The 21,117-nt window shown below is 38.5% G+C and overlaps 1 protein-coding gene across 2 annotated transcripts in view; it reads left to right on the plus strand.

Annotated features, from left to right (window-relative positions):
* xylt1.L (xylosyltransferase I L homeolog) overlaps positions 1 to 21,117 on the plus strand; it is a 200,711-nt gene that overhangs the window by 123,681 nt on the left and 55,913 nt on the right. For both annotated transcript variants that reach the window (XM_018234364.2, NM_001092465.1), the window contains 2 exon segments: positions 11,326 to 11,498; positions 12,670 to 12,872. In XM_018234364.2, coding sequence (XP_018089853.1) covers positions 11,326 to 11,498; positions 12,670 to 12,872 — 376 coding nt within the window.

Genomic DNA, 21,117 nt, shown 5'->3' on the forward strand with positions numbered 1-21,117 from the left:
AAAGATTCTGAAACTTAAGGTTAATAAAGTAAGTTCAGTATGGAATAAAAGGACAATTATACCCAATATAAGCCGGGTCAGAGAGAGCTGATGGGACACTAGGAAAAGACATAGTTAGCCCCGACCACCCACACCCACTCTTTGGCTCCCCTGCTGAAAACGGGGTGCTCACCTCGCTCCTCCTGACCTCCCTGTGATTGCGGCTGCAAATGGACAGCAGTAATAAGGTATGAGAGTTGGGGGAGGGCTGTGGCCTCTGGATGAGACAAGACTGGGGCAGGGGTCCCTGAGCTGGCAATCCCAGTGGGCCCCGGACCTCCCGACTTTGAATATTTGTTTTTAAGGTTTAGTTCTGCTCTAAGTTTTCTCCTATGCATGACAGAAAGCCAATTGTAGAATCTGGAATAAAGTACAGTATGAGTGAGAAATCTGTTAGTAACAGCCACAGACAGCTGCACAGTTTGTATTCTTTTTCATTGTTATGCACATTTCACCTAGGTGAAAGGCATGCCCCCTATTGTAGTGCAGTCTTGGCGATAATGCTGTTTTTATTAAAAACTTCCCCTTTAATTAATCATTTTATTATTTGTCAACTTTTTCTCTCTAATGAGTCCTTGACTTGCTGACCCGGCCACCTAATTTTGGCAACTAATGTGAAATTAAATCCAGGTTCACACATTTCTAGAGAGAGGCATTAACAGCGAGCAGTTTCTACATATTAACCTTGACACATGTCCTGTTTGCATATCAACAACCCATTGGGAACTATGACATGGTGCTAACAATCGAGCTCATTAGCAATGCCGAGCACGGGGGAGAAAGGTCAGGGAGGTATATAAACACAGAGTGCACTGTTGCTACTAGAGCTGTGCGGAAAAAAAAAAATATGCCCTGTGGCAAACCAAATATGATGTATGGTGCTATACGTTAACCTGGATAATGGTTGTGACACATGACATGAAGCAAAGCTGAGATCAATGAACCTCTGTAACAGAATGTACATTTCCATTCCCTCGGATATAGAGTGCATAGCCGAGTGGCTCCCATTGGAACTCCATCCTTTCTATTTTTCCTGCTGTTCCATAGATGCTATGCTACCAAAGATGATATCATGTTTAAGGCCCTGAAAGGTATCCTTATTATATGTATATTGGAGGGCAAAGCAGAAGTCATTTCAGTGCGTATTAATAAAATATCACCCATGTCCCCAAGGTTCACGAGACACATTGATTCATTTTAAAAATATGCTTTGCCTTTTAACCTTTGCCATTAATATGCGCCTAGCGAGAAGAAAATGATGGGCTTGCCTGCTTATAAAAAGTCGCTATTTCGTGCTCCAAGCCGATGAAAATTAATTGTATAACAACACAATGTATTCTGTAGAGACATGGCCTAGGGTGAATGAAGAGGCAAGTTTTCTAAATTGAAATATTGATACATGAATTACTTTGAGTATGACATTTGTTTGGGCTCGCTGACCTGTCTGCTGTATTCCTGCCTTGAGTATGGGGCAGCTACATCTCCTAGAAACTCATCAATGTCTATGGTTATCACTGGGAATACTAAGAAATAAATTATAAATAAAATATAAAAATACATTTCTGAAGGGCACATGGTTGCCTGTATTTGCCTCTAGTTAAAGGGGTTGTTCATCTTTGGTTCAACTTTTAGTATGATGTAGATAGAGATTAATTTTCTTAGACAATTTGTAATTGTTTTTCAATTTTTACTATTTGTGGTTTTTGAGTTATTTAGCTTTTTATTCAGCAGTTTGCAGTTTCGGCAATCTGATTGCTAGGGTCCAAATTACCCTTGAAGCCATGCATTGATTTGAATAAGAGACTGGAATATAAATAGGAGAGGGCCAGAATAGAAAGATGAGCAATAAAAAGTAGCAATAACAATAAATGTGCTGCATTACAGAGCAGTTGTTTTTAAATGGAGTCAGTGACCCCCATTTGAAAGCTTAAAAGACTCCCATTACTGGCATCTTTTATTGATATCCTTCTGTCAGCTATTGGAATAGAAGAGGGACTTTGGGAAGCAGCATTGGTGGACAGGAGGAGTCCCGAGCATGACTGGTAAAAGATTGGCAAAAGATTCTAGAACTTGCAGGGATGCAAGTATGGCGTCCGTGCCTAAGACACCAGTCATTAATAGAAAGGAGGCTTCTTATCTAATTATGTCCATTATTGTGCAAAATAGAAGTCATGAGTTATTTCCTGCCCTTCAGTTTTCGTATTATTCTTATCTTTGCTGTTACAGTTTATTTTGATTAATAATGTGAATTCTGTAAGTGCACTATTGGAACCTCTTTTGGGCAGATATCATTTCTAGGAAACCGTACTCGCTCATATTTCCACGGAGTCATGTTCTCCATTGAACTTTTCTCAAGCTACTGTTTTAGTACATCAAGAACTTCTCCTTTCACCACAACGGGGAGATATGTTTTGCTGTGCTGGGGCCCCAAGTATTAGGATGATCAGAGATTTCATCTAAAAATATAGCACTTGTCTGCTGCAGTCTATAAGGCCTGTCTAAAGGCCATAGTTGCTGGGATATAGTCCCCAGTTCACAGGGCACATAAATCAGATACAAAAAATATGTCCCAAAAAACTCTACAATTAAGTTAAAAAGTTAATCTTTATTTAACATAGAATTAAAAGAGTAAGCATACAGACCAATCGATGTTCCGCCTTACGCACTTCATACCCACTGGTACTTATTCATAGGCATTCCGGAATGGAATTAAAGATTACAGGTCTGGACTAAGAATCAAAATAGGCCCTGGCATTTCAGGTACACAGAAGCCCCAACAGGCCACACAGAGGCCCAAACAGCCCCCCCTACCAGCCCACTAAATAGTAATTGTCTATGGCATCTTACAGCAGCCCCTCTGGCATTTGCCAGAACCCACAGATTGCCAGTCCGGCGGGAAACCGGGAAAAAACCCGGTGGGCCCCGGCCCTCTTGGGCCCCCGCCGGCCCAGTCCCGGTCCTAGATTGGCCCCCGAACGGCAATTAAAGTTGATCGGCGCTGTTGCGCATGCGCGCGTTGGGCCTGACGTTCAGGCATGCGCGCATTGGGCCTGACGTTCGTGCATGCGCACTAGTTTTTGCGCATGCGCACGGGGCCCCCGAGGTTCACAACCCGGTGGGCCCCGACTGCGCCAGTCCGACCCTGCTTTTTAACTTAATTGTAGAGTTTTTGGGATATATTTTTTGTATCAGAGATTTCATCTGACTAGATACGGGCTTACACTTCACAAAAAGAACTTCAAAAAATGAATGACTACTGAACCAAGTTAGAGTCATATTATCATTTATACTGACAGTCGTGCCGCGTCGGATCAATGCTGCGACACCATCCGAAAATGTATTGACTTACCTTATTTCCATCACATCCGATTTGACGCCTGCGTTTTTGCGCAGCTCACCGGATCACTACAAAATCGTCCGTGAAGTCCTACCCTAAACTATAAAAAGTGTAGCTTAAAGTGCTTCGTTATCCTTCCTTACCAGGTGTCTTGTATATCTGACGATTCAGCTCTACACGTGTATATTGAAATGAACAATCGTTCTTGGAAAGATCGTAATTGTAGTGTGTATAGCCACCTGCACACATTCCACAGATTGGTCCACAAATCTAATGGGGAGAGTTTGCTTATGTTCAAATCCCCTAAAAACCTATTACCCATAGGTAGTACCCGAGCCGACCCGGATATGGCCTCCCTCCGCCCCAAGCCCGACTTCTGGGTTCTGGGTAAGCGTGCGAGTCCCACAGATATCCAGCCGGCCCGCACATCACTAGACTCAGCAGCTGCCAGGGGGTAGGTACAATGAAAATAATGATATAATACAAAACAATTTGGATGTGACAAGTCACCTACAAAGACAAACAATTGTCACATGCGTAATCTGTCTCACTGGCTTTAATATTGGGATGTCATCATTACTGGATATGCTGTTCACATGAGCTTCAAACATAGCAGTTTGCAGCACATTTCATGAATGTTTACCTTTTATAGATAGGTGTGTGTGTGTACGGTGGTGCAATGTTGCTTCCATACTTCTTGCCTCAGCAGACAATAAGCAAACCACTCACTGTGGCTCTACATGGGATAAGCATGAAGTATCTGTAGATACACCAATGTGACCTTTAGAAGCTCAGTGGGTGTCGTATCATCATTATGCCTGAAAAATAGATTTACTCAGCCATCTCCCATTCACAGGCAATTTATATTTCGTTCACGTTTTCAGAAATATTAATAAGAGCTGGTTATAAAGAACACACTGTTGTGCTTCATATGTCAATGAGCAGAATGTAGTAGCTCAAATCCAGCTGCACGAGGCTTTCTATGGTTCTGCTTGGGTTAAAATAATTGTTAAAATAAATATATATATGTGTCTGTTTGATTTATTATGGAAATATCTTGTTGTTCTCATTATTTAAAATCTCGCCATGGAATAAAAGCCCCAAATTGCTACCTTTAGCACAGAACGTTCCAATCAAGAACCACGACTGAGACTATCTTCTAAACAGCCTGTAATTTACATATTTCAGCACAACTGCTCAGGCATATATATTAAAACCACCATAAAAACAACATGATTTTCTGTGGAAAAAAAAAGTGAATTATGATGCTGCGCGGGGTTATGGGTTATTTATTTCTGCGCACAGGTGCTGCGAGTTTAGAGATGTGAAACCAAAGTAGAAAGATATGTAGAACAGTGTAATTGTTTTGTCCCCTTCTGCAGGTGTTGCTTATTTCTGAGTTAAATTGTGTTCCATGCCTAGAACTGTAGATTTTCTCATTATATGTAAGCGGTGTATATGTTAAGCTCGCTTTGTTATCAGGGCAATCCTGCCATGAGGTTAGGTGAATAACTCTTCAACAGACTCAAACCTACATGAGTCCCCCGGAGAGAATGGAACATTATGAAATGATCATTAAGACTAATGATATTCTATCTTAGGTAGATGCAGCTTTTCTCCAGAAAAGCAACAGCAGCAACACATGCTCAGTCATGTGTATATCTATCTATCTATCTATCTATCTATCTATATATATATACTGTACGTATGTAAGTACAAAGTGCTATGTATAGTTGATAGGGATGCACTGAATCCACTTTTTTGGATTCGGTTGAACCCCCGAATCCTTCGTGAAAGATTCAGCTGAATACTGAACCGAATCCGAACCCTAATTTGCATATGCAAATCAGTGACGAAAAGTCACATGATTTTAAGGATTCGGGTTCTGTTCGGACAGGCACAAGGATTCGACCGAATCCGAATCGTGCTGAAAATGGCCGAATACCGAACCGAATCCTGGATTCGGTGCATCCCTAATAGTTGCATGTGTGTATACTGAGGTACTCTGAAATTGCTCCCAACGTGGACTTGGTGGTAAATCCAAGTTTCACTTAGCAGGTTGTCTCAATAGATTCAACTAATTGGATACAGGTATGGGACCTGTTATCCAGAATGTTTGGAACCTGGGGTTTTCTGAATAAGGGATCTTTTTATAATATGGATCTCCATACTAGTAAAAAATAGGGATGCACCAAATCCGGGATTCGACCTTTTTAAGCAGGATTTGGATTCGGCTGAATCCTCATGCCTGGCTGAACTGAACCTGAATCCTAATTTTCATATGTAAATTAGGCAAGATCAGGGAAATCACTTAACTTCCTGTTATAAAACATGGTAGTAAAAAATGTTTTTTTCACTTTGTCCCATCCCCTACCTAATTGCATATGCAAATTAGGATTCAGTTCAGTAATCGGCCGAATCTTTCATGAAGGATTTGGGGATTCCCAAATAGTGGATTCGGTGCATCCCTACTAAAAATCATTTAAACATTAAATAAACCCAAAAGACTAGTTTTCCTCCAATAAGGATTAATTATATCTTATTTGGGATAAAGTACAAGATACAGTTTTATTAGTACAGAGAAAAAGAAAATTATTTTTGAAAATTAGAATTATTTGCCTAGAATAGAGTGTATTTGAGATGGCCTTCCCGTAATTTGGAGCTTTCAGGATAATGGTAAACTTTGCGCTTGGTTTGTAAATGAGCCTTCAGGTGTTTGCCATGTTTTTTTTTTATCCACAATGCAGTATTTTTTCCCTGTATTTCCAACATTTTGGTTGGTAGGCAGAGTTGCATCTGATTGATGCATCAAAATTGACTCATTTGTGCTAATCACAGAATTGCACAGAATTTTTTATAAATAAAGTTGGTGTAATTTTTGATGTTTACTGGGAGAATGGAGCTTGAGAGTGGTGCATGCGTCCTATAAATAATGTTGTCTGCTGTGGTAACCCGGGAGCTACTGCTTGGTTCGGAGGTGGCAGTAGCTTGAGGGTTCCACTGTGTCAATAGGTGCAATTGTGCTTCATTTGGAACAGGAGGAAGGCAGCAGAACCAAGAGCTACCGGTACTACAGAAATGAAAAGAACACACGATTTTGCAGCTGCAATTGTGGCTCTAAATGACTGCTTTTGCCACATTTTTGTCTCGAATATATTTCTGCAAAAAAGTATATAGCATTTTGGCTACAATGTTGTATTGTGGTTTGAATGCACCAATCTTTTTCACTTGGCACATTTTTAGTACAGGTATGGGATCCATTATCCAGAAAGCTTAGAATTTCGGAAAGCTCAGAATTACAGAAAGGCCATCTCCCATTATAATCAAATCATCCAAATTTTTACAAATTATTTTCTTCCCAACTAAGGGAATTAATTGATTGGAAACAAACTCAACCTATGCTATTAATGTTAGCATGACCTTCTAGTAGACTTAAGGTATGAAGATCCAAATTACGGAAAGATACGTTATCTGGAATACCCCAGATCCCAAACATTCTGGATAACAGGTCCCATACCTGTATATCTTTACTTTGTCTGACTCAGCTGGCAGATATGTATTCGCTAGCGTTCCCTTGAATACAGTAACCGGGTTGGGTGGGTTGAACAGAAAACAGGCAAAACATAGCTGTATATTTGAAACTGATACATTTGTTACAGTAAAACAGAAAAGACATTTTGTGCACAGGATAAAAACAATTAATATATTAAACTGAGATTGATATTTTTATTTGTTAAATGGACAGGGGGTACAGGGTATCATAGGTAGGGTCACCTTGTAGTGTATGTGGCAATAGAGTACCGCTGGAAGAAATACCTTTACTGCAGATCTCTGCTGCCCCCCACCCTTCCTTCCCTAGTCTCTATCTTTGGCCTTTTTTATCTCAATAGCTGTTTCCTATTTATAAAGCCTCGCCACATCCTTCCTTTTAACTTGACACATTCTAGTACCTGCAAAGTACTTTGTCTCTCCCAGTGGCATTCAGTAATAACCAGTGACCTTGCATGTCCTCTGCATGTAAATCACAACAGCACGGTCACTATTTAGAATACTGCAAAGACCATTACAGTTCCTTTTTTCACTGTGTATAAAAGTTATACTTTACCGACATTTTTGTGAATCCTCCCCATGATTCTTCCCCACCCAGCCAACACTTGAACGGGTAAAGGTCAGGTCCATCATAGCGGGGAACCCTTGCTTTTTAAACATTTTGATTTACAGCAATGAAAGGATTCAATTTACTGGTGGTCTTATTATTTTTTTTTATCTTATTAGTGCTTTGGTTCAAGATAGGCCAACGATATCTGGCCTTGAGTGAGCAGCTCATTGTATGTGATAATAAAAGGATTTATATGAAATTTATAAATATGTGTATTAGGGATGCACCAAATCCAGGATTCGGTTCGGGATTCAGCCAGGATTCTGCCTTTTTCAGCAGGATTCGGATTCGGCCGAATCCTTCTGCCGAATCTGAATCCTAATTTGCATATGCAAATTATGGGTGGGGAGGGAAATCGTGTGACTTTTTGTCACAAAACAAGGAAGTAAAAAATGTTTTCCCCTTCACACCCCTAATTTGCATATGCAAATTAGGGTTCGGTTCGGTATTCGGCTGAATCTTTAACTAAGGATTCGGGGGTTCGGCCGAATCCAAAATAGTGGATTCGGTGCATCCCTAATGTGTATATACATTAGTATGTAGAACAATGAGCCCCAACAAGTGGCATGCAAGCAACATGTTGCTCCCAGTGGCCTCAAAGCAGATGCTTCTTTTTGAATTCCTAGCTTGAAGGTGCCCTTTAGTTGCATAAAATGCATAGTTGCATGTGTACTGCCAGAGCCTTCTGTAGGCTGCTAGTCCACGGGCTACTGATAGCTAATCACAGGCCATATTTGGCACCCCCAGGATTGTTGCTCTCTCCAACTTTTTTTTTTTTTTACATTTGTACATTTTGTAGCTCATGGGTGAAAAAAAGGTTGTGGACCCCTGTATTAGAAACATCTTTAAAGGGGAACAAACAGGAAAGAACACCCTGGTTTCACACTTTGTAAGAACTTCTTAGCAACCCAAGGATTTGCAGTAAAAAGGTATCAATATCACCAACTTAGAGAATCCAACTATGGTTAAATTACAAACCCCAGAATCCAGGAACAAGACTCTCTGGAGATGCTGAAAGTTGTTTAGTAACAGCTAAAGAGCCACCCCTTGAAGAATAAATAATGCAACCCCATGTGGGGTATTTTACCTTGAGCTCCACCATCCATAGGGACAGTGTACAGCCTTGCGGCACATATTCTGAATCCTATGAAAGCCGTCATCGTAAAGGTCCAGTGTCAATATATCTTTCCAGTAGTGAAATGATTTACTAGTTAATAGTGTGGCTGGGCTGAAAATTCCCAATCAATATCTTTTTAAAGTCTAAATTGCTCTCGGTCTTTGACCTGTGTTATTGGTCTATGTTTAAAATTCTAACTGCATGCATCATTAATTGCGGTATATATATATGCTTTTGGATGAGAAGAAGCAGTAAATCATATCAAATTGCACTAGGTTAATAAATGAATCTCTGATTTCAGATATCAACATGTATTTGAAAGACTTGTGTGCAATCCTTTTCAATGACTAAACAGGCTGCAGAATATCAGCATTTTTAAGGTGCAAATATTGTTTTTCAGCCAATGACCTTTGCTAACACAATGTATATCATATGTATGTCATGTAACAGAGACCTGTCAACCCATTCTCTTCTCTTTAAAGGAGTAGTATAAAGCCTTCTTTAACATGACTTCAACAAATAGGGATAAAGCATACATTTTCCCTATTGTTTCAATAAAAAAAAAATTTGTGGACTTGGACCCTCATGAATAAAAATGGGTGTTTTAAAACACTTCATATTCTTACAGTATGACTGATTGTATTTACCATATATACTCGAGTATAAGCCGTCCCGAGTATAAGCCGAGGTACCTAATTTTACCTCCAAAAACTGGGAAAGCTTATTGACTCGAGTATAAGCCGAGGGTGAAAAATGCAGCAGCTTCTGGTAAGTTTCAATCAAAAAATTGAGGGTTTCTGCTCCCATTGGAGGTGCCGGCGTCTCGCTTTTGGATGCCGGCGACCATTCTTGGACGCCGGCGAATATTCTTGGAGACTATTCTTGGACGCCGGCGACTATTCTTGGACCCCGGTGACTATTCTTGGGCGCCAGCGATTATTCTTAGACGCCGGCGACCGTTTTTGCGATTGACCCGAGTATAAGCCGAGGTAGAGTTTTTCAGCATATTTTGGGGGCTGAAAAACTCGGCTTATACTAGAGTATATACAGTAAGCCCTCTTAAAGTAATTCATAAATTGTACCTTTCCCTCACTTTTCATTTCTATTCCCCCTCTTTTTTGTAATTGCTTGTATTTTGAAAAATAGAAAAATAACATATAATAAAAAAATTATATTCAACTCTCTTATGGGTTGGGTTTCTGGAAACATACCAGTAAATATAGGCAAGAAATTCCACCACTTTTACTGGCCATAAATTAAATCTGCTACGGGTCTAGGCACAGCCAATCAGCAGTTAGTCTTTACTTATATTGGTTGCTATGGGTTACTGTACCTGTATCTTCAATAAAGCCTGTTTTATATAAAATATAAAACAATGTTTAAGTATATAATTTCTCTTAAGTTTCCATTTAATCGTCTTATCCAGTGACCAAATCAAATGAAATCCCTCCCAATGATTTACATTTTTTATTTTTTAGTAAACCATGAAACTCCTGGATCAAACCTATCTGCAATTTTCCCATCTAGTTTGGGGCATTTATTTGAATTTTTTCACTATTTCAGTTAAAGGCGTTGTTTGCCTTCAATTTAACTTTTAGTATGATGTAGAGAGTGATATTCTGAGACAATTTGCAATTGGCTTTCATTTTTTATTATTTGTGGTTTTTGAGTAATTTATCTTTTTATTCAGTAGCTCTCCAGTTGCTTAGAATTGGCCATTCTTTAACATACTAAAATGTAATGTAAATCTGAACTACCCCTTTAAGTAAAATATATTCCAGAAACACAAGTCTTCCAAATCACTTTTATTGATATCATAACTGTCTTATTTTCATAGGTGAATAGTTATAGAAGAAGCATAGGAATCTAATAGTGTAAGGTTTTCGATCATATCCTAATACAGGTATGGGACCTGTAATCCAGAATGCTCGGGACCTGAGGTTTTCCGGATAATGGATCTCTCCATAATTTGGATCTTCATACCTTAAATCTACTAGAAAATCATGTAAACATTAAATAAGCCCAATAGGCTGGTTTTGCTTCCAATAAGGATTAATTATATCTTAGTTTGAATCAAGTAAAAACTACTGTTTTATTATTACAGAGAAAACGGAAATCATTTTTAAAACATTTTTGGATTATATGGATAAAATTGAGTCTATGGGAGATGGCCTTTCTGTAATTTGGAGCTTTCTGGATAACGGATCCCATACCTGTACTAAAAGTTTTCTATGCTAGCATTAAAAAAAAATGAACAAAAAAAAAAGTTTATATATCTTCTACTTCTAAGCCAGCACACTCTTGGTGAGTCCATGAAGTTGTAAGGCTCATGATAAATGTTTCTTTCCAATTCTTTTCCAAATTGTGTTTTTCATTGTTTTTAAGCTATTTTCCCATCTGTTTGTCAGATTGCTAAATTTGCTTTGAGATGTCCTTTTGAAAAGAACAATAATTTCCTCCAGCGCTTCGGAACATTTGATTTACAATCTCCCAAAGATCTACTTGAGATAACATTGTCTTTTTTATCTGGTTATGGGGAATCAAACTTGTTTATTTTCTTGTTGATTAATCAAATCCATTTATACTGGAAATCTTTAAGATATGTAAATAATGTATTTTACTTTATTTCACTTTGTCAATTTGGTACTAATGAGTGTTTCTTTTATAAAACAGGGAAATCAAGCAACAATGTGCAGTGGGATGATGATTCAGTGGAGTACCCGACTGCGAATCCAGTGAGAATTGCCTTTGTTTTGGTTGTCCATGGCAGAGCCTCCAGACAGCTTCAAAGAATGTTTAAGGCAATTTACCACAAGGACCATTATTATTATATCCATTGTGACAAGGTACAGAACTCACATTTCCTAGTTTTTAGTTAGATGGACATGACCTTATCCTTTTTGGAACCAGCAACATTTCTACCATAGCTACTTGGTGGTTGAACAGCAACATCTGGAACCTTGTCTCCTCAATAATGGGAAGAACATTGGTTTTGTTCTGTGCTCTAGTCCATCCTTAGCTTTCCAGATTGACCCATGGAGGCCCATTTATTAAAGGCCAAATATTAGTGGTATTAAAGATTTTTGAAACCACATTTAAACTCATCTTTCTCTAAAAGATCCTTAGCTTTCCAGATCGACCCATGGAGGCCCATTTATTAAAGGCCAAATATTAGTGGTATTAAAGCTTTTTGAAACCACAATTAAACTCATCTTTCTCTAAAACCACAAATACCAGGAAAGTTATTAAAAGATCTGTATGAAAAAAAATTGAATATCTCTAAAAATTTTAATTTTTCGGACAATTACAAGCGAAAAAATATCTGAAAACCTCTAAAAGTCTGAATGGTTTAAAAAAAGGTCCAATAGGATTATTGCAGCTCCATTGATTTTATGGAACCTCGACTTCTTTTACTTGGTGAAGTTTTGTATTAGAGTTTTTTGTGGTTTTTACATGTAATAAAGCTAGAATTTTTAGAGTTTTAGAGAAAGTTGAAAGAACCACATATTTTGGGGGCAAAAAAATCTGAATTTTAGCAAATCATCCTCTTATTGTGTTATAGAAACATGGAATGGTAAGATGGTATTTCAGTATCAGTATTAAGTTTTAAAAGAATACATAAGTGTACCACATATGGTGCCTGGTCATTTCTTTGTAACATATGGCTCCTCTCTCAGAATTAAATTAAATACAGCCCTCAACCTGTTCTGTATCAACAGTGTAAAGGATCTTATATAATTTAGCCTTTGGGTTCTGTGTCCGATATACAGATCAAGGAACCCGGGACAGTGGAGCAAATATCAGGCCACAACCTGAGAATAAAAGGTACACTTTGGATGCCCAAATCTCTGCTCTCTAGTTGTCAGTGGACTACAATCAATAGAACAATGTTAGCTTTTAAATAGGGATATTAAATAAAAGTTTGACCACTTTTTGGTAAGACACAGAAGTAGACTATGAAAAAGAAAACCCAGAGGGTACAAAAAGTGATTATTTTCTTTCTTTCTTCTTGAACAGCGATCCCATTATCTACACAGACAAGTGTTACAGTTTGCCAGCCAGTATCCCAATGTCCGTGTTACTTCATGGAGAATGTCAACCATTTGGGGGGGAGCAAGTCTGTTGTCTACTTACCTACAAAGTATGAGGGATCTGCTGGAGATGTCTGATTGGTCTTGGGATTTCTTCATTAATCTCAGTGCTGCTGATTATCCAGTCAGGTACGTTATTCTTTATAGAACATTTTATAATTTTACAGTAATGCCCTTGGCTATTGTACTTTGTTTATGCTGAGTAAATAGTTAACATCACTATGTACTTATTATCATTATTATTATTTATATAGCTTCCTGGTTCCATGTAATGTTTGCAACCTGCTTTTACATTGTAAGTGATTTCAAAAGCTTAGAAATATTCTTTACATAACAATACAGAACTTTTAGCCTCTCAGAAAGGCAAAATGAATGATATTGAATGTTTTGTCCTGTTGCTGTTAGTAATGTAAAGTCCAAGAGAAAATGAATTAGTATAGAAGGTAGTGTTGTTATTAAAAAGCATTTATAAAGTGCCAACATATTCTGCACAAAGAGGTATAATAGATGTACTTGAACTAAACAGATTACAGACAAATACTGATAGATACAGGAAGTAAAGTGTAAAAGATAAGCAGGGGAATGTAATAAAAGTCGCAAAGAGCAAAACAATTCGCACCAATAAGACTAAAAATCCACATCTCGCAATGTAATATTGTTCCTTAAACTGTTATTGCATTGCGAATTTTAATTGGGCATTGCGAATTTTAATTGCGCACTCATAAGAAGTGCTTGAAGGTGTCGTAATCTTTTGGAGCAAACATAACGACTTTTTCAGTAAGAAGTTTTATTACATTGACTGCGCATTGGCGCAAACTATAAAATTCACAAACGGTCTTTCACTGTCGGAAGTGGTCGCTAAACAATTTCCCCCAAAGGGATTTAAGTATTGATTGCGTTTGGTCTTTTATGCACTTTATATTCCTAAAAAAAGTTTTATTGGATGAAAAAGGATTTCTATAGTAGTGTATATAAAAACCACCAACGATGCAGGGGAACAGGCTGTTGACTTACAGGGGGTAGGGACTGGGGCAGATGAACATAGCTGGGAAGCTAGTGGCAATTGGATTTAGGGATGAACCTAATCCACTATTTTAGGACCTGACTGAATCCCGAATCCTTCATGAATGATTCACCTAAATCCAGAACCGAATTTGAATCCTAATTTGCATATGCAAATAAGTACCGGGAAGGGCCAAACAGGGTTAAAAAAATGTCACTTCACATGCTTTTAAAGGATAAGTAAACCCCTTATTAAAAAAAACTCTACCCCCCTACCCTACATAGACCCCAGCCTACCTGCCAACCCAGCACCTAACTTTTTACTTATGTATTCTGGAAAAGAAGTTCAGGAATAATTCAAGCAAATATCAAAAAGCTTTATTCCAGGTTGCATTTAAAAACAGTAAACAAGAGACATACTTCCTATATGGTCACCTGACGCGTTTCATGCCTTGTTCTGGCACTTCATCAGAGGTGATGTCAGCAGTTACTCTAGCCTTTTATGACTATGTCAATTAAAAACATCAATTAAGCACAAAAACACTTTTTATGTATACAAACAGGTAATGTAAGTTCAAGCCAAACTGCAATTCATTTATACACATCGTTAATGGCATTTCAAGGTAGGGTAGATAATATTAATCTTATTTTACATTATCCTTATCAGAGAAAACAGGATACCTCCCAATCACTATTTAATCCCAATGGAAATCGTGTTTTGATGGTAAAAATCCAGTATACCTCTCTTTGATCAATAATTCTATGTAGGTCTCCTCCCCTTACCCCTAATTTAATACTTCCAATGCCTTGAAACTTAATATGGTTAAGACATTTTCTTATTATTGGTTAGATTGTTCTGTTCTAATTTTTCTTTATCAATAGGTGTGATAGCTGTCAATATGTGAATGAGCAGTTGCAACTTCTAGACAAGAACTTGTAAAGTCACAGTCTAATAAAGGTAGAAGAAAAAATTGGAGAAAAAAAATCACAAAACATGGAGCAAACACTCTTTATTACACAATACAGCAACCAGGCCTTTAAGATTAGGAAAATAGTCGAAAATAGACTTGACATGTTGAAGATGGATCTTTTACTAGACAAAAGAATGCTTGATAACATAAAGTTTGTATTTAGACAAGGAAGGACAATATCTAATGATGTTTCCCCTAACTTAGATTGTCCTAAAAAAAGAAGGGTCAGGTTGGCTAAAGAAAAATGGGAATTACAGATGTGGAAGTAACAGATGCAAGGTGTATAAACATATACTAGTACAGACCACAACATAACTGGAGGTATTTTCCCAATAAAAAGTTATATTAACTGTAATTCTAGTGGGATTGTATATCTAACCACATGTACTTGTGGCAAACCATATGTGGGGAGAACCTACAGATCTCTCAAAGAATGAGCCAGAGAGCATCTCACACCTATTGATAAAGAAAAATTAGAACAGAACAATCTAACCAATAATAAGAAAATTTCCGCGATAGGAAAACATATTATGCATGCACATAATGGAGATTTTAACCATATTAAGTTTCAAGGCATTGAAAGTGTTAAATTAGGGGTAAGGGGAGGAGACCTACATAGAATGATTGATCAATGGTATACTGGATTGTATCAAGAGGTATACTGGATTTTTACCCTCAAAACATGATTTCCATTGGGATTAAATAGTGATTGGGAGGTATCCTGTTTTCTCTGATGAGGATAATGTAAAATAAGGTTTATATTATGTACCCTACCTTGAAATGCCATTAACGACGTGTATAAAGGAATTGCAGTTTGGATTGAACTTATATTATCTGTTTTTATACAGAAAAAGTGTTTTTATGCTTAATTGATGTTTTTAATTGACATAGTCATAAAAGGCTAGAGTAACTGCTGACATCACCTCTGATGAAGTGCCAGAACGAGGCATGAAACGCGTCAGGTGACCACAGTGTCATAGAACAGGAAGTATGTCTCTTGTGAAGCCCCGTTCACTGTTTTTAAATGCAACCTGGAATAAAGCTTTTTGATTTTAAGGAACCGCTGCTCGAATTATTCCTGAACTTCTATTACTGAATACATGACTGCTAAATGGCTGGAGTGGAGACCAGCGTCTAAAGGAATTAACACCAGCGGGAGGTGCGCCTTAAGTGAGCTAGAGGGAGAACGGACACGTGAGAAGTATAGGAATTAACTTTTTACTTACCCCTTTGTGCGGATTCACGGCATCAGAGTTCACGGGCGCCATCTTCTTTTTCTTCTGTCTTCTTCTGGTGCTTTGGCAATTTTCGTGACTTTCGGCGCATGTGCAGTTAACAAAAACCCGAAGACTGCTTCAACTGCGCATGCGCCGATCCGGAACTTACTTTCCGATGAAGAAAGAAGAGAAGAAGATGGCTGCCGTGAACTCTGATGCTGTCAATCTGCACCGAGGGGTAAGTAAAAAGTTAGGGACATTTGCAGGGTTAGCAGCTAGGCTGGGGGGGAAGGAGGGAGGGGGGTAGGTGTTTTTTAAATAAAGGGTTTACTTCTCCTTTAAGGTTGCAGTTCGGCCAGGCACTTGGACCTTGGTGAATCCTGCTGAAAAAGCCTGAATCCTGAACCAAATCCTGGATTCTGTACATATGTAATTGGATTAGATAAGTGGCATAATGGGACAGGTCTCAGCAACATAACTGACAGATCTGGAGTGTTACTCAGCATCATTATGCTCTGTCCAAGTGCAATGGTACTACATATGTGAACTCGAAAGGAGTTTTGGAACCCAGTAAATACATTGAACACACATCACACATGTGACAGATCACATGTCTCAGGCTCCACACCATAGCAAGTAAGCCACACACAGTTCAGGGGAATATATTACAGCTATGGTGTATGCTTGGGACCCGGTGTTTTCTGGATAAGGAATCTTTCCATTATTCAGATCTCCATACTTCTAGGCTACCAAGGAATCATTTAAATATGAATTAACTCCAATAGTATTGTTCTGTATCCAATAAGGATTAATTATATCTTTTTTTTTATCTATATCATTTTTAAAAATTGTACCGTATATACTCGAGTATAAGCCGAGGTACCTAATTTTACCTATGAAAACTGGGAAAACTTATTGACTCTAGTATAAGCCTAGACACAACTACAGCCCTGTCTCCCAGCAGCGCACATTTCGCCAAAGAGACCCCCCCAGCGATCAACCGGACTTCTTTGCAAAGTTGATGGTGACAGAGAATTGCCAAACGGATTACTGTGTGCATTGTCCCACTGTCCCACTACCATGTGCAGAGGGTGCTGTGTGATATTGCCATCACTGTTAATCTTTCGTATAACCAACAGAGGGCGCTGTGTGATATTACGATCACTGTTAATCCTTCATACAACCAACAGAGGGTGCTGTGTGATATTGCAGTCACTGTTATTCTTTCATATAACCAACAGATGGCGCTGTGTGATATTGCAGTCACTGTTATTCTTTCATATAACCAACAGAGGGTGCACTGTTATTCTTTCATATAACCAACAGAGGGCATTGTGGGATATTGCAGTCTCTCCCCAAGTGAACTGTTGGTATAGGAATGATTAAAAGTGACTGCAATCTCAGCTACTGCCCACTGACCCGAGTATAAGCCGAGGTAGACTTTTTCAGCACATTTTGGATGCTGAAAAACTCGGCTTATACTCGAGTATACGGTCATTATTTTATTTAATTGGAGTCTAAAGGAGATGGCCTTCCCATAATTCAGAGAACAGGTTTCCGGATAACCATACCCATACCTGTGCTATAAAATTTCAGTGACAAATATAATCAGTGGACTGGTCTCCAATAATTTCAACAGTCTTATGTCAATTGATTCTCCTGGAACATCTGGACATGGCCCTGGTTGCCCAGCAACAACATAGGTCTACTGGTTAGACATGTGTTGTTTTTTTACTTGAGCTGCAATATTTACCATGGGGTTTTCTTTTCTTGCTGTTAATGATCACAGATTTAATCTCTGATGCCTCTGCTGGCTCAGTCAAGCTGACAAGTAGAAATATTACGTTATCAGTTACTGCCAGAGGAGCTCTGTGGCTGAGAACGAGGACAGCAGAGGGCTTGTCAAAGAATGGCTTATGCCTTCTAATACTAGGAGAGCAATTGACTCCTAAGGCCTCTGCAGCTAATTGGCATCATCTCAAGATATCAGGATGTTAAAGTCACACACATGCACAAGATAGATTGGCTTATCCTCCCTTGGACAAGTAGTCAAGGACATTGGAATGTGCCAGCAATCAGTGCTTAGATTTATTATACAGTCCCCCGCAGGAGCAGAATACATAATTATCTAATAGTGCCTTTAATACAGTATATCTTTCTTTGTCTCGCTGAATCAATGTAAATAATGTTTTACATACTGACTGACGGGGGCAGAATAGATAAGCGAGATAATATAAAGTGTATGCTATATAAATGCCGGCAGTCCTGGTAACTATGAAAAATCAGCATGTGCCAGTCCGTTTATTCCTCTAGATGCAATTTTATTTAGAATGGAGCACATTTATGATCAGCTTTGATGTTTTTAGACATTTTTTATATGTTATCTATACAAAGTCCCGACCAGTGCTTTGCAATCAGTGACGCTTTAGCCGATACATCCCAGTAAAATGAAATTACAGATAGATAGACAAACAGAGGTATGGGATCCATTATTCGGAAACCCGTTATCCAGAAAGCTCAGAATTACGGAAAGGCCATCTATCAGACTCCATTTTATCCAAATAATCCAATTTTTAAAAATGATTTTGTTTTTCTCTGCAAAAATGAAACAGTACTTTGTACTTGATCCAAAGATATAATTAATCCTTATTGCAAGCAAAACGTATTGGGTTTATTTAAGGTATGAAGCTCCAAATTATGGAAAGATCTGTTATCTGGCAAACCCCAGGTCCTGAAATATATCCAGAAAGCTCAGGACTACAGAAAGCCCATCTCCCATAGAGTTTAGTTTAACCAAATAATTCAAAATTGTAGAAATGATCTCCCTTTTCTCTGTTAGAACAACTAAGATAAAATGAATCCTTATTGGAGGCAAAACAATCCTATTGGGTTTAAATAATGTTTAATTATTTCATACACTTAAGTATGGAGATCCAAATTACGGAAAGACTCCTTATCCAGAAAACCACAGATATAAATGAATTTCCTGATGACTAAGGCTAAAGTGACAAGTGACAATTACTGCTACTAGCACACAGGAATGATCCCTCTAAGATGTGCACTTTTACACTCACACACAAATGACAGCAAAGCAAAGGGCTCCACTTACAAAAAAGTGGATCTTGACCTGCAGCCGCTAGTTATCCTCTGTGATGTTGTGAGCTATACACTGTTCACAGCAATTTCCTATGCAGCTAATGTGAAGCATTACTAAAAACTCCTGTGTGCTGAAGTGCTGTGTGCTGTAGCATTGGATAAGTCTTTTTATTGTATTATTATTAACTATCTAGGGCCAAATAACACCATTAAACATACACACTCACTCTGAAACCCTTATGCCTCATCCTTCATTTTTATGCATAATTCACTTTGCACATGGGTTTCAAATAAAAAGTGTAAACCTGTGAAAAAAAATGATATATAATATTTTAGCACAAATAAAGGGTAAAACTTGGGTAATTATCTTCACAAACCAATATCAGGGGTATCCGCCTTGCCTTACATTTTTTTAGCCTGTCTACCCCTAGAACAGGAATTGATGGTTTGTGTCCCTGTACTGTTAGGTTGGGTGTCCAGGATCCCACTTACTACAGTAATAATGCAGTGACGTGTATTCCTGCAGTGGCAATAATATTCAAAATGAGGTACAGGTATGGGATCTGTTATCTGGATACCCATTATCCAGAAAGCTTGAATTACGGAAAGGCCATCTCCTATAGACTCCATTTTGTCCAAATAATCCAATTTTGATGGGCGCCAATTTTTTTTGACACAGAGGATTTTTTGACATGCTGGATTTTTCACCGGCGAATTTTCGCCTTAATTAATTTGCTTGCAGTGAAATGCAGAAAGTAACCGGTATTAACTTTTCTATCTCAAAAATAGTTGTTTACTCTCTAAACAGCATATGAAGAACATGACCTCATGCGGCGTTGCATTTATGAATTAAGAGTAAAGCAATCACCATCTGGAGGCTGGAACACCTGCTTTATTTTAAATCGTCTCTTATTAAATATGCCCCACAATTATACTTGGGAAGCCAGTGGTGTAACTAGAGTGCGGCTTGCCCCCCTGCAAAAAATCTTCAGAGGGGGCCGGTACACGTCTTGCATCTGCCCTGCCCACTCCCTGCCCTGACTCTGCCCACTCTAACCCACCTTGCATCCCCCTTCCTCGTCTCAGGTAACAGAGCAGCTGGGGAGGATGGTTTTTTATTGGCTATAGAGGAAGCAGACCCCACGGTCCAGGACCCCTTGTTCCCTGGGACCCCCTACAACTTCGGGGTCTGCTTCCTCTATAGTTATGCCACTGTAGGAAGCTTATCAGAAGAAAATGTTTTCTTTCTGTTTGATTTCTCAGGCAATTGCATCTCCTTTGCACTACTGTAACAACCACTTGTGGCCTCCTACTGGCGTTTCGCTTACATTTGGCTGCAGTTCACTTCTGTTTAACTGAAACCAAACTCATAATGAAGTTCATGAAACCAAAAATATTGAATTTAGACTGGGACGCCGGCATTGATCATGCTTGCCTGAAGGTTTGTTACAGGATCTGCTTTGTTTTAGACAATGAGAAAAGTTATTGAACAGGCCTTTGTTATGCAGGTGGATATGTCTTTATAGAGAAGATAATCGTGAATACATGGAGTTTACAACAATGACTGGCATTTAATATGCTCAGTAAAACAAAGCTGGTTTCTGGTATACTATTGCAGGACCCAGCCCACACACTCTGGATAAAACTACGTTTTAAAAAAGGTATTGAAAATGATTTCCTATATTAAGCATTTCTGAATTTTAAAAGAGAAACTTTCACACTGGAGCAACATGTTGTTTTCCTTTGGAATACAAACGGAAGTAAGGAATGCCAGCTATGATTAAAAGCCTGTAGCGGGATATTTTGGGAGTTAAGGAATATGTAAGTTGTAAGTAAAATTAGTTTCCCCCCTCCAGGACAGTACTTTTATACATATCAAACTCTTTACCTTTCCGTTTAGTAAAGAATTGGTTTTAATAAATAGAATATACTTTAAAGGACAAAGAAAGCCTTTTTTTCCACAAGTTAAACATATGAATCCTTTAGCACAACTTAATAACTAAACTTTCCCCCCTGTAATGTGCCTCCTTCTGTAGCTGCAAGCCTCAGAACTTTTAACCGGCACTCTTTAGTAGCCACGACCAGTAA

The sequence above is a fragment of the Xenopus laevis genome, chromosome 9_10L (assembly GCF_017654675.1).
Source record: "Xenopus laevis strain J_2021 chromosome 9_10L, Xenopus_laevis_v10.1, whole genome shotgun sequence".
Taxonomy (NCBI): Eukaryota; Metazoa; Chordata; class Amphibia; order Anura; family Pipidae; genus Xenopus; species Xenopus laevis.